At 37.4% G+C, this 17,446-nt stretch overlaps 1 protein-coding gene across 1 annotated transcript in view; it reads left to right on the forward strand.

Annotated features, from left to right (window-relative positions):
• Nucleotides 1-16,141, forward strand: part of FAM20C (FAM20C golgi associated secretory pathway kinase) — a 152,908-nt gene extending 136,767 nt beyond the window's left edge. The window contains exons 7-10 of the mRNA XM_063430380.1: nucleotides 101-210; nucleotides 5,267-5,348; nucleotides 12,739-12,798; nucleotides 14,830-16,141. Coding sequence (XP_063286450.1) covers nucleotides 101-210; nucleotides 5,267-5,348; nucleotides 12,739-12,798; nucleotides 14,830-15,082 — 505 coding nt within the window. The 3' untranslated portion in view covers nucleotides 15,083-16,141. The remainder of the gene's footprint in view (nucleotides 1-100; nucleotides 211-5,266; nucleotides 5,349-12,738; nucleotides 12,799-14,829) is intronic.
• Nucleotides 16,142-17,446: the final 1,305 nt, after the last annotated feature.

Genomic DNA, 17,446 nt, shown 5'->3' on the forward strand with positions numbered 1-17,446 from the left:
ATTTGTTGTTAGTATGTTTCTATTTTGTATTTTGTAGTTTTTCTTTTTTTTTTTACATTATTTAACACAATCAAATGTAACACTTTTTTTGTCATTGTAGGTGGGAAGTTGATTCCGATTATTGTGAAGAAGTTAAACAGACCCCACCCTATGACAGTGGTACAAGACTCCTAGACCTCATCGATATGACCATATTTGACTTCTTAATGGGTAAGTTGAGCAACTAAATAAATTCACCATTCTCAAATGCTATAACTTTGTGACTTAAAAACTGCAAATATTTGCATGTTCTAGTGGAATTCTCCAGACCAGATTATTATGTAAAAAGATCCTTAACGTGTTTATGAGACATTTTGGAAAATACATGTTTTCATTCTGGATTTGTTAAGTGCAAAAAATATTTTTTAAAATATACACGGGAACTTTGAAGATCCTGTTGCCTGGATATTTCTATTTGTGTTATAGGAGAAGGGAGATGCTGTCTTTGGAAATAGAGTGGTCAGTAGTCCCTTATTAAAAACTGAGAGGACTTTGGAAATGGGTACAGTTACATGACGGAAAAACAGAGCTCCCCTTAAATCAAATGAGAACAAATCCAAGAGTAGGTTAGCATCACTCCCCTTTTCGGACAGTGTTCATATTTCATTAAATGTATGCACGTACGTATGTATGAAATGCAGCCTTTCGGGGACACAGTTTATTACATCCATCTACTTTCCACACCCTGCACAGTCTTCCAAATATGACCTTAATACAAAAATGTCCTCTTGGGACATTTCAAATGTAGATAGCCTATAATCATATAGCTTGTCGCACGTGAAACATTCATTATATATTGTACTATGAGATGTTTAAGCAGATATATGATGTAAAGACCGCAGCATGTCAGCATTTATGACATTGCTTTCCATCCACACAATTTGCTTAAATGGGTAACCCAAGAAATAAGGGACAGCATCATTGTTAAAAAAAAAAAAAAACTGAAAAAAACTAAAAAAAACTAAACAAGAAATAAATAATTTTGCATAACTGTTGATGCATGTTTTGGGTTGTTGTTGGTTTTTTTTATATTGCAAAATCTTTCTTACACTATAGATCCACTCATTTATGTATCTCTCTTAATAGTAAGAGATGGAGATACGTTAGGAAATATGCAATACTTTAATAATAATATTACATTTCCCAGAAACCCTATATTTATTCATTGGCCCAGCACACTGATTGTGACTTATTAATAAAAACAAAGTAGGAAATGCATTCAGAAGTCCCTCTCCCTCCAAACCCCAATAAATTATAGTGATATTTAATGTGGGGGCAGCCCCCCTTTAATATTAGCGCTTGGTTTAGTAAAATAAAGGGAGAATCTTGAGTGTACACATAAAAACACACATTACACGCACACACATCATGCATTGACATGTATAGGCAGTTATTCACGCATACATATGCATTATCACACATAAAACACATGTATATGTTCACACAAAATGCACATTTTCACACATACACATGCAGGTACTCCCTCATATTACACATACAATCATTCACAATCTGGACAAACACAACAAACGCAAACAAAACTTTCACATGCATTCACACGCACTGCTTAAATATAGGCAGCACACATTTTATGTAATGGCAGATAAATCCCTGGGGCTAGACAAACTATTTAAATTGATGAATCTATTTTCTTATAAAATAACAAATCGTAAATGTATGCTCTGTAGACATACTCTTACAGACTGTTTAGGTAACAGTGTGCCTTTAGGCATTCCGAGAACTATAATGTTAGGTGTGGAAACACATAATAACACAGTTTAACTTTGCAGTATTAATTTAAATCATTGGTAAAATAATTGGTGGTTTTGTTGAAGGTACCAATTTCCACATCCAGTGGTGCATATTCAATTTCCAATACTCTGTGTAAAGGCAATTGCAGTAAAGGGCATGTTTTACATACTAACAATTGGATAAATATGTACCACGCGAGAGAGCAAGTCAGTATTGTTTGCTGCTGCTGCTGTAAAAAAATTTCTGGAAGCCTATGTCTTTTTTTTTTTTTTTTTTTTTTTTTTTTTTATGCATGCTCTTGTAGACAATAGGTCTGTTGTTGGGGTTTATCATGTGCTTTGTCATAGATGGAAACTATGAATGGGAGTTTCTGTATCTGCCAGGAATAAGCCGTGGTGATATAACAGCACAGCTGAGATTGCAAACTTTGATTTTGGGTTTGTTTATTTCTTAAAAAGATTATGGTATAATCAAGCTGCTTTTAGAATAATCCTGTTACTTGCTAGAGCGGATTCTGAATTGTTTGCTGCCCCCTGTAAATGTGTCACCGATTAGTCAAATAACAACAAAGAACTGTCTGGCTGAAATATTCAGAAATTCATGAAGTATAAGCAGATAAGTAGATATCCCTATTTATCCCTCATGGATCAAAAATACTTTATAGGGTAACTCCATTGCCCAAATACAAAATAAACAGAAATCAATGTTGAGGAGATATGCCCCAAATAAAAACTTGCAAGCATTTAATTAATTTCATTGGTATATCTAAAATTATATATATATATATTTTAGATATTCGGTATATCTAAAAATAGCTTGCAAAATCTGCAGAACCCTTGTTTGCAGCCTTCACAAATGTTCCCCTTCTAACTCTGCCCAGACTTTCTCTGGCTGTCCAATCATAGACTTCCCAATGCAGCTCAATGAGAGGTCTTTGCAAGGCAGGTGGTCTGAGCGATTGCTGCCTATTGGGTTTAGCTCCACTGAACTAAACATACCAGGAAGTAACATTACTGGTTGTCTGATTGACAGCTGGGGATGGCGGGATGTAACAAGGTTAATTTATAACAGTGCCAATTTCTTTTGAAATCTGCACTTTTTGCAAAATCAAAAAATTGGACACACTCTTTACACATGAAGGCTGTCCCTTTAATACTTTTCACCACTGACCAAAAAACTATTTTGGCTATGTTCTAATTCTGCTGTATTTTCTCTTACATGCATGCAATTGTTTTTAAAGGACATACAGACTTCTCTTTTGTGCACGCTGAATACCATCATCTGTATCGGTCAGGAGTAAGGGTGAAGCTGGTTAAGCAAACACAGACAGCAGTCATTCTTGAATAATCAGATACATAGAGATGCCAACTGCATCGGTCCAGGAGTTGTTACTCTTGGTGATTGTTGCCGTCTTACTTAAGATCCAACGAGTTTATTTTGTGGTACGTCAGGCACACCATTCATGGTTCAGGACTGTTTTAATGACTTGCTTTATACATCTTTGGCTGTCAAGCAGTTAAACCAATCTCATCCTTGCCCCAGTATAGTATAATACATCACACTGGATACAATTACAAGAGATGGAGCCAAACTGTTCTCTGCAGGAAGTACTTGTATAATATAGATTATATCCTACATTGCTGTAAAATGAGAAAATGAGACAAACATGTATTTGGTGACATATTTAGACATGCGTTGACAGAAGACGAAGCAGGGCCTGTTTCAACAAGATTTCATTTTAAATGAAATTGTGAATGCAGTTATAAATATCTATCTAATATTCCACTGTTCATTTTCTTGTTGTTACCGAATGTCCAGCTGCCATTATTTTTGAGAATTTCCTCTTAACCTGCAATTATAGATGCAAAAGAACACAATATGACTGAACAGGGTTTGGGGGTTTGTACATGCGTTAACAGATCAATGAAGATCACAGAATACTATCTAATTAAGGAATCATCTCCACATCATAGGACAAAGAGACATAACCCTTGTTTTAACTGAAAAGTTGTATATCATATACAAATTTATTATTATTATTATTATTATTGTTTGAATGTGAATGCGAGAAGTTATGCTGTAAAGAACGTATGAAGGTTGTCAATTTTAAGAATGAAAGATCTGATTTGAGTGCTCTGAAAACCCCCAAAAAACCTAACTGCTTGAACAACACTTTAAAAGAACACATCACTTACATTTATAAGAGAATTGTAACATTTATAAGACCATTTAATACCCTCTTCCACTATATATATATAATATGTCACAAAGTAGTGCAACATGCTTCTCTTGCAAGCAAATGATCATCACTTGGAGCAACATGCAAGAGTTGCTCCAAGCATCAAAAACCCCAAAGCCTGCTGTAGGGATTTTGATACCAGGAGTAAATTGGCCCTGTTCTCTGGTAATAGCCACTTGGCTTTTGAGGCTCCTGTCATGCCAGGTGAAGCGCTACCCATTTCTGCAGAGCTGCAAACCCTGGGTGCCTCTCCCGTTGCCATTCACTGACTGTGATCATCAACTGACCGCTCTCAGCCAGTGAATGGCATTCTGTGCTTGAAAATTTGCACAGAGTTCTCATCGGACAGATTACACCCCATGACGCTGCTGCAGGTGGAGTTACACTTCCAGCAGCCAAAGGGTTAAACTCGGTATGTGCAGCTCTGCTCATACAGACTCCAGGTACTGAAGTGGTCATGGTGCCGTTAATTGCAGTCAGGGATTCTGAGTGCTGTCAGAAATTGGAATGATATAAAGCAAAATTCAAGGGTTCAACAGGCAGAATGCAAATTGCAATTTATTTAGGCAGTGAACACAACAAAATATGATGTACAATGTTGTTGTGTTCACAGCCTAAATAAATTGCACTTTGCATCCTACCTGTCGAACCCATGGATTGGATCCTTCACCTTTTCCCTCAAGAGTTCCACACCATTTCAAGTTCTACAAATTGGAATTATAACTGGTACATCACCTTTTCATCATATATATTAGCTATATTCAAATTAATTAGAAATAAATTAGCCTTATTCAATGGTTTAACAAGTTTCCCTCTGTAACAGCTCTATAGCGTTGGGGGCTATGTTCATGCCAGACTACCAAATTTTTTTACCATCAGATAAAAGGGCTTCAATCAATGGTAATCTACTCCTTCCCAGTTAGTGCTCCGTTAGACACTTAGTGTGAAGAAGCTGCGATATGACATCGATGCCATCAATGTTAAGTGTGTGGTCAAACAAAGACTTCTCCTGATAGACCCACCACCAGGGACAGAGCTTTGTGATTGCCACTGTTCTCCTTCTGTTATTCACATTGCACTTTCCATCTTCTTTGCTAGTGTTAGTTATTCCATTAGAAATACCCAGTCTTACAATAAAACCAGTGTTTAATTAATTTTATTTTGAGTTAATCTATGGATACAGCTTAATTAACTTCTAAACTTACAGTGCTATTTTTATAATTTATTTTTTTGCAGGTAATATGGATCGTCATCATTATGAGACCTTTGAGAAATTTGGGAATGAGACATTTATTATTCACTTGGATAATGGAAGAGGGTAAATATTTCCAACCAAAATCTTTCTTGTAAACTATGGTAGCTGGGATGGTGTGATACTTTGCATTCTACGCACTGTCTACTCTGGTATCTAATAATTCCCAAAACAGCATGTGTTCCACACTCCCATGTGGTGAGCTTTTACCAAGATCTAAAAAAAATCATTTGTACCTCTAGTGATAGCTATGTATTGATTCACGGTGTCTTGTTTGTTAGCAACCAGTGATATTATACTCCTATAACTAAAATCAAAGGAATTATACATGCTAGTAAATTTATGTTGCATATATATATATATATATATATATATATAAAAACCAAATGATATCAAAAGAAATACCAACATGTCATATTTATTAAAACTATCCTTGATGATATATTTACACCACGTGATTGCTTTTACTAGCCACCTGCTATAGCACTTTCATGATAGTCACCCCCTTGCTCTTTATCTTGTGATCTATCCGGGGCAAGCATGAAAGTCTGTGACTCCACTGCCATCAACCTCTATTCCAGGTCTCATAAAAGTTGCAAATATAAAACATCCCTTAAACCAGTACACGCATTGCATCCCACTGTAGTACCCACACTTAAAATATGGACATAAATCAGGTAACTACCGAGCATATCCCCTCACCCATCTCCTTTGTATCCACTTACATACAATCCACAGTTCCCACTGGGCCTCAATCCCTAATCATTTACAGCATTCACCACCTGTGAATACCTTCCATTGTGCTCACTATTAAAGGTCCAAGGTATTACACCACTCAGCAGCCTCAGGGCAGACACACCACCCTCAGCGCTACAACAATTTTGATACTCCCAGCTAACTCATTTTCTCTCATCCACCCCCGACATTCTCAAAGGGAACAGACAGCTCACAGTATTTGAGAACCACTGCACTTCCAGTGGCATTAAAATGAAACACTTTTCACTTACTTATAAGTTACTGCAGAAGGAGGGATCTGCTTCCCTGCCCAAGTACACAAGTTCTTGGGAGTCTGAGCTCAACCTTACACTAACAGATGACTGGAAACACATATTCATTAATGTTCATAAAACCTGTATCAGCACCTACACCCAAGAAGGAAATTACAAAAGATTATTCAGGTGGCACCTCACGCCGGCAAAAATACACAACATTTTCCCAAGCGCATCAGAAGCCTGTTTGAGATGTTCTCATCCCAAAGGGACGACAGGCCATATATGGTGGACCTGCCCAACAATTTGCGAATACTGGTCCAGAATTGTCAAAATGATACACCTGGTGACTGAAATCACATTTCCCAACACACCGGAAACCTTACTTTTTTCCATTACCCAACTTCACTCCCCAGACTGACACAATCACTGATCACCCACCTGCTTACAGCAGCTAACGTACTCATTCCAGTAAACTGGAGAAAAACAGTTGGAAAAGAGCCCCCGCGATTCGGGAATGGATCAACAAGGTTTAATCCATTAGCCTTTTGGAAGAGGTACACTTTTCCTTGACACATACAAATGGCATATATGAGGACACGTTGGGCCCATGATCGCTCTTTCTAAAAACAACAGACCAATCGGCAGACAGACAACATACCCATTGTAATTAGCATTTCCGATATACACTAGACGCCTACACGTACACTTATACACCCAACTGAATTTTCAATCTGTCTTCAGTTTATCCTTAGTTCCCATTTTGTTTCCTCTTGAACAAAGTTCTACCACCAAGGCATGAGTTGCAACAGTCTTTCAATACCCGTTTCGATTATGTTGTAATCTTTCTAGACTCAATGTATTCACCTGACAGGCTGTTTGGTTAACTATGCATGTACAGTTGCACTTTACCTCATTACATCTGTATCACTATCCAAGTACTGTTGCATTGTCTGTAAATTATGTTTATACTCAATAATTTTTTTTTAAAAGTTACAAATGTAGTAGGACAGTACACCATTTGGGGTTCTTATCTCACATTCCTAGATTTGTTCCCTGGTGTTCTACTTTTGGGGACACCAGGGAACTGTCCCCTAGAAAATGTTGCAGGAACACATCATTAGACATGCTCACGCTATGCTAAGGACACTAGGATCATGCGCAGAGCTGTGCTCTGGACATACCACCCTGTATTGGAAGATATGCTGCTCCCTGCTCTATATATGGGGTGATGTAGTAAAGACTAAAGACACCGACTCAATCTCTGATTATAATAGCAGCAGTAGGACCTCATGGTTACACAAAAGACAAGCCCAGAACAATAGAAGCTTTAGAATTACATTATTTTATTGTTCCACTTAATGGGACACTCGAAGCACCTTAACAACTTTAGTTGAATTAAGCAGTTTGGGTGTATAGATGATATCTCTACAGTCTCACTTCTCAATTCTCTGCCATTCAAGTGATATTTCCTTTATTGTCAGATAGCACACTTTAAAATAACAAAAATATGCTAATATCTTCCTTCCTACTATATCAGTGTTTCCGAATAAATGTATTTAGGACCCCGGACAGACCAGATTATATCAATGTTCATTTTTAACAGAGCTTTAAAAGACAGTTAAAAGGCCGACATGTAATGACTAGATCCCATGTTATTATTTGTGTACTAGGGTAAAATATAAAAAAATCCTGCGTTTCCATTATTTCTTTCTATTTCTGTAAATTGCCTACACATTGATGTCTAATTGCCTGTTGCAGATAACTGTTAGTGACACCTGTATTAATTATCTCATAAAGCTGTTTCAGTTCAACCTTTGTTTTTTACGTTTGTGTGAATGTGCCTTTCCCAAACGATTTGTAGAACTGGTGTTCAGAATCATTATTTTCTCAAGATGTGGTGTCTGAGGTTTCCATGGTAATCCAGTCTTCTGCATCGAGGCCTTGAGAGACATGTATTTTGACCTTGCAAACACTTAATATTTCAGAGACATTGTCCTCTGATTGAAACACACAAGCTACTTGATTTAAGGCAAAAACTAAAAAAACAAATAAAAAAGTACAGAATAAAAATAAATATTAATACAGATAGAGAGGTAGGGTGTGTGTGTGTGTGTTTGTGTGGGTGTGTGAGTGTATATTAATCAGTATTTCTTCTGACCGAAGAAGACATGAAAATCTCAAAAGCTTGTTTTTTTTAAAATGTATTGTTAAATAAAAAAGTATTACATCATACTACAATACTTTTGTTATTTGACATAATGTTTGCTTGTGTTTAGATTTGTTACCCTTCTGCAAATATCATATATACTTAATACATTTTTATTCCATTCTTCTAATTCCCTATAAGTCCCACTTATCTCATGTTACCATAGGTAATGCAACAGCGAGACGTTATTAATAATTATAGGCTTGTGTCTCCAAGCATTTGTGCACAACATATTATCTTGTTTGCATTGCATTGTAAGGTCAAAAAAACATGCCTTAGAGTTCACGACCATTAAAATAAGCTTGTCTATGCTGTGAATTTACTCTTTATTTCACTTCGGCAAAAATGAAATACACAAACTGCAAGAGGAACTGCAAGAGGAACTAAGAAAACCTAGTTAAAAATAAAATGGTGGGGGCGGGGCCTGACCACCGAGCCAGGCAGACGTGCCTGATACGAGCTCCGGCCGAGCGGGCACATTTCGGGGCAAAAGCAGCGGCCACTTGGCCCAAAACCACGCAGGGGTGCGCCACCCACGTCGGGGGTGCCCCCAAGAACCCAAAGATACCACCCCGTGGCCCATCAAAGCGGGGAACACGAAATTCTACACGCGGCCTGCAGGAGCTGGAACTGAGGAGCGGCGGCTGCCCTCCTCGGCTTAAGAGCCTTCAAGCAGCAGCTTTGCAATTTACCCCCCCCCCCTTTGGACCGGCGGGGGATATCCCGGTCCCCACTGGACACAACGGCCAGGAAGGACAAGCGATCAAGCCACGAGTCACTTTGGGGAAAACGGCCCACAAGGCAGACCCAAGATGGCCACACAACATAAGCACGGAGACCGGAACACATGCACTCAGATACCCAGGTCTCCCCTGGAGACATTTGATCATCTGTGCACAAGCTTCAGAAATACCCTACAGAGCAGAGGGGCGACATACAGCAAGGCAGAGGCAATGGTTACCGCTTGGATCCGGCCTGCTGCACGACGCAGCTATTACAGGAAGACCCCACAGGCATCCAAAATGGCTGTCCGGCAGCGCAGATACCAGCGGGCCCAACGCCGGAAGGCAAAGGCAGGCATATCGGGCACACCCTCCCACCCGCACTCTCAAGTACCTGGGACCACAAAGCAAAGGATACAGACAGGTATCTCACCTAACCACAGTCTCGGCATCCGGCGCAAAGAAATCCGACTCTGCAAGCAGAACGACGACACCCAAGCGATGGCAAGGCAACATTCTCCAGGGGGCTCTGCTGGAGCCGGCCCTCGAAGTGATACCAGTAAGCCAAGGGGGGACAAGGGAGAAGCGGAAAGTGACAAGCGGAGGGACTTTCCAGAAGTAGGTGTCGGATGAGGCACCCTTTGTGCCACCCTACACGGGCTTTCCTGGCCCGGACTGTTCTGTGCCTTTATAATGACGAGACACTAAGACACAGAAGCCTCAGGCACATCATGTGTAATCTCTACCTCCAGGCAGGCATTCACCGGTGCTCGAGGTGATATTTGTGACTGGACTTGTCTCCAGTGGCTTAATGCCTGATGATATGCTGTTATATTACTGTTGTATTAGCAATAATACTTTATGGGGTAAGCAAGGTTTAACGCTACTATCCACGAAGCAAGGACTCAGCCTAAACGCTTACAACATAACGTCTATAGGCATTGCATTGTACCAAGACACTGCTTTAAAGTGTGTCTACCTTATACCTTCTCTAAAATAAGCGATCTAGCAAGGATCAACGTTTAGCATTATTTTTTTTATTTTTTTTTTTGTTTTATTTAACTTTACCCTATTTCATTCAAGCCTATTCTGCAACTTAACCGTTTAGTTCTCTCCTACAGCCACAACGGAGGAGATAAGGCCTGTTTTCACCAGGCAGGCTATAACCATGAGGCAATCTTTCCCTAACTATCGGGCCTCTCTGCTCGGCCGGTACCTAAAAGTTTTGTTAATACCCATGCCTGGGATGCATAGGACAGCTATTTGGAATGACAGGCTGGACATAGCAACGTTTTACAGGGCAAGCACCTAGAGAGAATAGCGATGTTAAAACATAGTATATATGATAGGCAAGTTACTGGCAATGTTCACTTTAATGAGAAACCCCCTCAGCTAAATACCCATAGCATCACGTAATTATGCACCATGTCAGAACTAACCACTGCTTTGCTGTAAACCTTGATTGCAATCTACCTACTCTAGCGTAGACGTAATAGCGCTGTTAAACATCTTTATTTCACTTAACTTTATCCACACCTAGTCTGAAGTAACGACTGTCTAGTTAAGTATTTTTAATTTTGTTCAACTTGTTGATGACACAATGTTAAGTAAGCTCCTAACAAAAAAATGTGTGCAGTTTCTTTGCAGACCACGTACTAGTTCCTTTTTTTTTTATTTGAAACTTGCGCTTGTGAGAGCTGTTGTGGCTGAACAAGCAATGTTGTAAACCTTTATGCACACCAAAAATAAAGAATTAAAAAAAAAATAAAAAAAAAAATACAATGGTAACAGTATACTAAAGTAGAAGAATAGAGAAAAAAGTGGCCCAGACATAAGGCACTTAATAGGATGTGCAGAAGGAAAAATGAATAATTGCAGTATATACATGTAACGGAAGCTTAGTTATAAATAACTTATATAACAGAATGCATATTTACATGTAAGAAACTCTCGAAGAAGTAATTGGTTTAATGACAAAATGCATTGTTGCTCCATCAGTTTTCGTTCGCATTTTTTGCTTATTTTTCTTATTCCAGCGTATATGTGTCCCTCGAGTGTGTCCTGTCTAGTGGAGACTGCTATTAAAGAACATCTGGTAGTGAACAGCACAGAACCAATCCTTTATTAGACCAAAGGGGTGCATGTACATTACCTTACAATGTGCATTCTTTCATATGTTATTTATATTTGATGTTTCTATTAAATTTATATACTGCTACAATATGTGTTTTTTTTTTTTACCCAACTTCTGATTGGGAGCCCAGAGTTCCTGTGTAGATTCTGATTATAACATAATTTCGATCTGCTCAGCTTCACTCTTGGGTTTGTGTGTAAAGGAAATTTTTTTATTTATTGTATACTTTTTTGTTGTTGTTTTTTTTTGTTTATTGTTAGCTTAGTAGTTGAACATGTAATGGCTGTAGACCTATAATTTCATAAGGAGTATTTATTAATTTGGTGACTTTAATCTTCAATGTTTAATCAGCAAACCGAAATGAAGGGATGTATATTATTTTCAGATTGGATCTACTAGTCCATCTATAGATTTATTATAGAGCACCTAAAGAAAGCAAACCTTGCTTCTATCTGCTTGGGAAAACAAAAAAACACGCAGACAAAACAGTGGGTGGGAAAAAGGGAGTAAAAACAAAATACTGAAATTAAAAATCAGTTCTCATTTCTGATAGGCGAAGGCTGCATCAAAGAGCCTTGAGTTCAGTTTAATAATTTCCACGTTTTTTTGTTATAATTATTACTGCATCTTTCATGTAGTAGGCAATGTAGAACTTAAATGAGCACTCCAAATACCTAAAGCACTTTAGTTCTTTTTTTCATGTTACAAAAAAGTGCATATATCAATAACAATTGGTACTTTTTTTTATAAATTGACCTTGCTACTCTCTCCTGGCTGTCAATCAGATAACATGTCCTGTTACTTCCTGGTTTGGTTAGCTCAGTGGAGCTAAACTCAAGAGGCAGCAATTATCCAGAGCACCTTCCTTGCAAAGACTGCATTGGGAAGTCTGTGATTGGACAGCCAAATAATGTATGGGCTAGGAAAGAAGGGGAGGGGTTGCAAGGTGTCAGACAAAAGATTTGCAGCTTTTGCAAATTGTTCTTAAATATATCTCAATGAAAAATACATAATTAAATGTATGCAAGTTTTCTTTGGGTAATATCTACTAAATAGTGACTTTTAATTATTGTTGTACTTTGGTAGTGGAGTGTCCCTTTGGACAGATTATTATAAATGTGGAGAGTGAGCAGTGTTTAAAATAAGCAATAGTTCAATGCTTGAGAAGCTGTTTAGACATCTGCGTCCAGTCTGACGGGAAAAAAAACTGAAGAAATAAAATATGCCTTAATTTTAGTTAAGGATGTTTCTCTTTGTGCAATAAATATTTGATGTCAAATGGGCCATTGACAAATGTATTTGGTGTAGCTACCCAATGTGTTTAAATAACAATCATGTGGGTGACTTATTATTTACACTGTTGCTATACATGTTTAATCCCTTTCTGTTTTCCATTATACAGATTTGGAAAATATTCGCATGACGAGCTCTCTATCCTGGTACCATTGAATCAATGCTGCAGGTACAATTCACATTCGCTTTTCGTGCCCTGGATTTCAAACATTCCTTTCTCACTCAGAATCTTGTAACAGAACTAGCAGAGTGGGATCTACAAAATTCCACGTTTACATCTCAATGATTCCATTCCAAAAATGTTATCATTAGAAGCCAGACATCAATCTGGCTAACACCTGGACTGGAAAATGTGCTTCTTAAACTAGATATGCCACCTAAAATATGTTTAGATCAACTAAAACAGTACATCGATGTTTATATACATTATGTTCAACAGTTACAAAAGACCTTTGTAATAAGAATAATTGAAGCTAGCATTTACAGAAACAGATATCGTACAGGAGAAAAATCTTAAAGGGGAACTGACACTACTCTATATTGATACTGTTGAAGAAAACTTTGAAAATCACCTATCATTTTCTCATTGGTTTCCTTTTTTTTTTTTTTAAACCGATATTAAAGATTTAGAAAATGATATTGTAATCCAGTTAAGTAAGGCAAGGCAAACGTCCAGGAAAACATTGCAAATTAAGTGGAGAAGTAGAAACGTTGTTTCATTTTTCTTCTTCTCTGTATGCTTTTTTTGTACTCAAGACCTGGTGGAAAGGACAGAGTTTATAACAATGATTGACAGGGGGCCATATTGGAGGCATCCAGTTGCAGAAAAAAGACAAAAAAAACAACAACACATTGGTTAAATATGGGGATGAATATATATATTATTAAAAATCCTGGAAAATGAATGACATTTCTATTTTAACTTTTACCTCTCCAAATATGTGTTTTGCTAGGCAACATGAGTATATACATACACATATTTTGGGAGAGGCGGTATATAATCCCCATATGATGTTAAAATAATTTTAAGTTTAAAACAATATGGCTACTATCAGAAAAATAGTTAAAGTTATAAAAATAAAATATTTTGTGGCAGTGACATGTCCACTTCATCTAGGAATGCAATATGACATATTTAGTTGTATTGTTTTTCGTTTTTGTTTTATACTTCTTGGACCAACGTGCATGTGTTTAGTATAACATACGTTCTAAATATGGTGAGTGCTAAACCCAGTGTTAACACCACAAGGAATACAAAGTTATACACTACTCAATGGAGAATGTCGTAAACAATATACATAAAAAAGTAAATAAGAAACCCAGTAATAATTCAGAACATATAAAGCAAATATGATGGGTGAATTCCTAAACAGAGTCCCAGAAATGAGTAAAAGTGTGGTTCTTTAATCCGCACAAGATACTAAACTGGTGGACTACCCATCGTTGTGAATTCCGCATTCTCAAATATCAAGAGGCGTTGACTTAGGAGATGACTATATACATACAGTTTTAAAATGTATATTTTTAATTTGTCTTTGTCTTCTGTACACTCAGCACTATCTATTACCATAGTTTTTTTTTTATGTATACTGCATTCACTGGTATGAATGGTATATGACCATTTTACTTCCATTCACTTGGTGCTAACACTGGGTTCATAGCTCATGTTTCATGTTTATTCTGTTTCTGTTTGGGGTAGAGTGAAGGTGTTCTAGATATTAAATCAACACTTAATATGTCACATGTGTATTATAAACTTTCCTAGCTAGTTACCAGAATTTACATAGTTACATAGGCTGAAAAGATACATGTCCATCAAGTTCAGCCTTTCTCACATCTGTTTTTGCTGTTGATCTAAAAGAAGGCAAACATTCAATTTTGAAGCACTTCCAACTTTGAAACAAACTAGAAAAAAAAAACCTTATTGAACCCAGAATGTCACTTTCATACTTGGATCAAGAAGCTATTACCCCACAAATTAAAAATTATTTCCTTGAATACTCTGTTTTTGCAAGTATGCATCCGCTTGCTGTGTAAACATCTGTACAAACTCTGATAAAACCACTTCTTCAGGCAAGGAATTCCACATCCTTATTGTTCTAACTGTAAAAAAAGAAAAAAAAATCCTTTGCCTTAGACTAAATCTCCTTTCTTCCAGTCTAATGTAATAATATGCAAATCCTATGTTTTGGTTTTATAGGATTAAGAAATCAACTTACCTGCGATTACAGATGCTCGCAAAAGAAGAATACAAATTGAGCAACTTGATGGATGAGTCTTTGTCAATGGATAAAGTTGCTCCTGTCCTATTTCAGCCTCATCTAGAAGCAATGGATAGAAGACTACGGATTGTTCTTCAGGCTGTCAATGATTGCATAGAAAAATATAATTACAATAGTGTAGTTGAAAATGATTTGGACTCTGACTTGAGCAACAAAACGACCAAGAGGTAGTGACTCAAGAATTGTCCCTCAACTGCAATCTAGCTGACATGGTCTTGCAAAAGACTGTTTATGATTTGGTGTGAATTCAATGAATTCAGGTGTAAGATGTAATTGTTCCCGCTGTAGACAAACTCTAGTAAATCAAGAAGGATTAGATAATAAGAATTCTGTATTATAAGTAGATTGCATATGGATGGGCTTAAAAATATGGTCAAAGACCTGCAGCACATGTTTGGGTTGTAAGCATATCCTGTCCTTCTTGTACAGATAGGAGGCCTTTATTTAAATTTTTTTGTATTTATATATGGCATATATATATATATATAAAAGATTATCTACCTACTACTTTTTAAAACAAAGAAAAAAAGGGACACTATAGTTTTATCTACCCAACATACTGACACTACTCAGTAATGCCTGGAAGTGAATTTCAACCCATTTTCTTATTTTGCAATGAGGACATTTTTAACTATCGTCTGTTTTGATCCTTTGAGTGACAGAGAGGGATGAACCACATGTCAATGCAAAGAACCCAGCACTCCGGCAGTCAAAGTATGAGTCATTCTATACCAAAAGGGTGCAACATTTCAATACGAAGGGTTCCTTATGAGAGGTTGACTTGAACTATGCCATTATGAAGAAAAAAATTTAACAAAACACAGCGGGTCTGGCTGTCTTGATGGTCATTGGAAGAGCCACTGCCTTCCCAAATTTGCTTTTAAATAAATTTGTGTATATATTGTATATACATGGATAACAGCTGCTATTTGTAGCTGAAGCTTTATTGCGCAGCAGGGTTATTTTTATGTTATTTTTGTGAATTGTTTGCCGCGTGGTAAGAGTGCAATAAAAAAAACAGGATACATACAACATGTGTATTTAAGTATTTATTTGCTTAACCAATGGGCCATGCTGTGATTAACGGGCAATGGACAATGCTCATATTTCAAATACATCCTGAAGAATGTATATTGGATTGAGAGGCAAGCTTCCATCTTGTCATAGTCCAGATTAATTTATCATTAACTTTTATAAGAAAGTATCAACATATAATTATTAAAGGGGTGCACAACTGGGAGTTGATCTGTTTGTTAATTAACTTATTGAACTTTATCAAGAGGAGCAGCCGAAATAGAAATGTAGTCACCCAGATCTATGTATATGAAACAGAGACAAAACACTAATAAATGGGGTGGAGCATAACAAACAATATATAGATGTATACATACGTATATCAATAAGTATTCTGAACGATATAATGGAAGAGAGATAATGGCGCAAGTATGTATTGTCAGGATTAATAATTGATCCAGCACGTAGAATTGTGTCACACCTAGGACTAAAAGGGTATTACCGGGCCTTAGAATGGCCGGACTTAACGCACCAAAGAATAGTCAGGATACTTGCCGAGGTCAGGGGGTACAGCATGAGACACAACGATAAGGGAAAGCCAGAAGTCAGGGATACAAGAATACAGGGAAGTCAAACAAAGCCAAAGTCAAAAACTAGAAATAAACGCTCAGGAACACAATCTCAGATAACCACTATGGAAACAATGACAGGGCAATGAGGAAAAGTAAATTTGAGCTTAAATAAGTGCTTTACATTTCTGATTGGACGAAAATGGCGTTTGACCCAAAACATGCACGCACGTCTCCCGCGTGACATAGAAACATAGAAACATAGAATGTGACGGCAGATAAGAACCATTCGGCCCATCTAGTCTGCCCAGTTTTCTAAATACTTTCATTAGTCCCTGGCCTTATCTTATAGTTAGGATAGCCTTATGCCTATCCCACGCATGCTTAAACTCCTTTACTGTGTTAACCTCTACCACTTCAGCTGGAAGGCTATTCCATGCATCCACTACCCTCTCAGTAAAGTAATACTTCCTGATATTATTTTTAAACCTTTGTCCCTCTAATTTAAGACTATGTCCTCTTGTTGTGGTAGTTTTTCTTCTTTTAAATATAGTCTCCTCCTTTACTGTGTTGATTCCCTTTATGTATTTAAATGTTTCTATCATATCCCCCCTGTCTCGTCTTTCCTCCATGCTATACATGTTAAGATCCTTTAACCTTTCCTGGTAAGTTTTATCCTGCAATCCATGAACCAGTTTAGTAGCCCTTCTTTGAACTCTCTCTAAGGTATCAATATCCTTCTGAAGATAGGGTCTCCAGTACTGTGTACAGTACTCCAAGTGAGGTCTCACCAGTGTTCTGTACAATGGCATGAGCACTTCCCTCTTTCTACTGCTAATACCTCTCCCTATACAACCAAGCATTCTGCTAGCATTTCCTGCTGCTCTATTACATTGTCTGCCTACCTTTAAGTCATCAGAAATAATCACCCCTAAATCCCTTTCCTCAGATG

The sequence above is a fragment of the Pelobates fuscus genome, chromosome 8 (genome assembly GCF_036172605.1).
Source record: "Pelobates fuscus isolate aPelFus1 chromosome 8, aPelFus1.pri, whole genome shotgun sequence".
Lineage (NCBI taxonomy): Eukaryota > Metazoa > Chordata > Amphibia > Anura > Pelobatidae > Pelobates > Pelobates fuscus.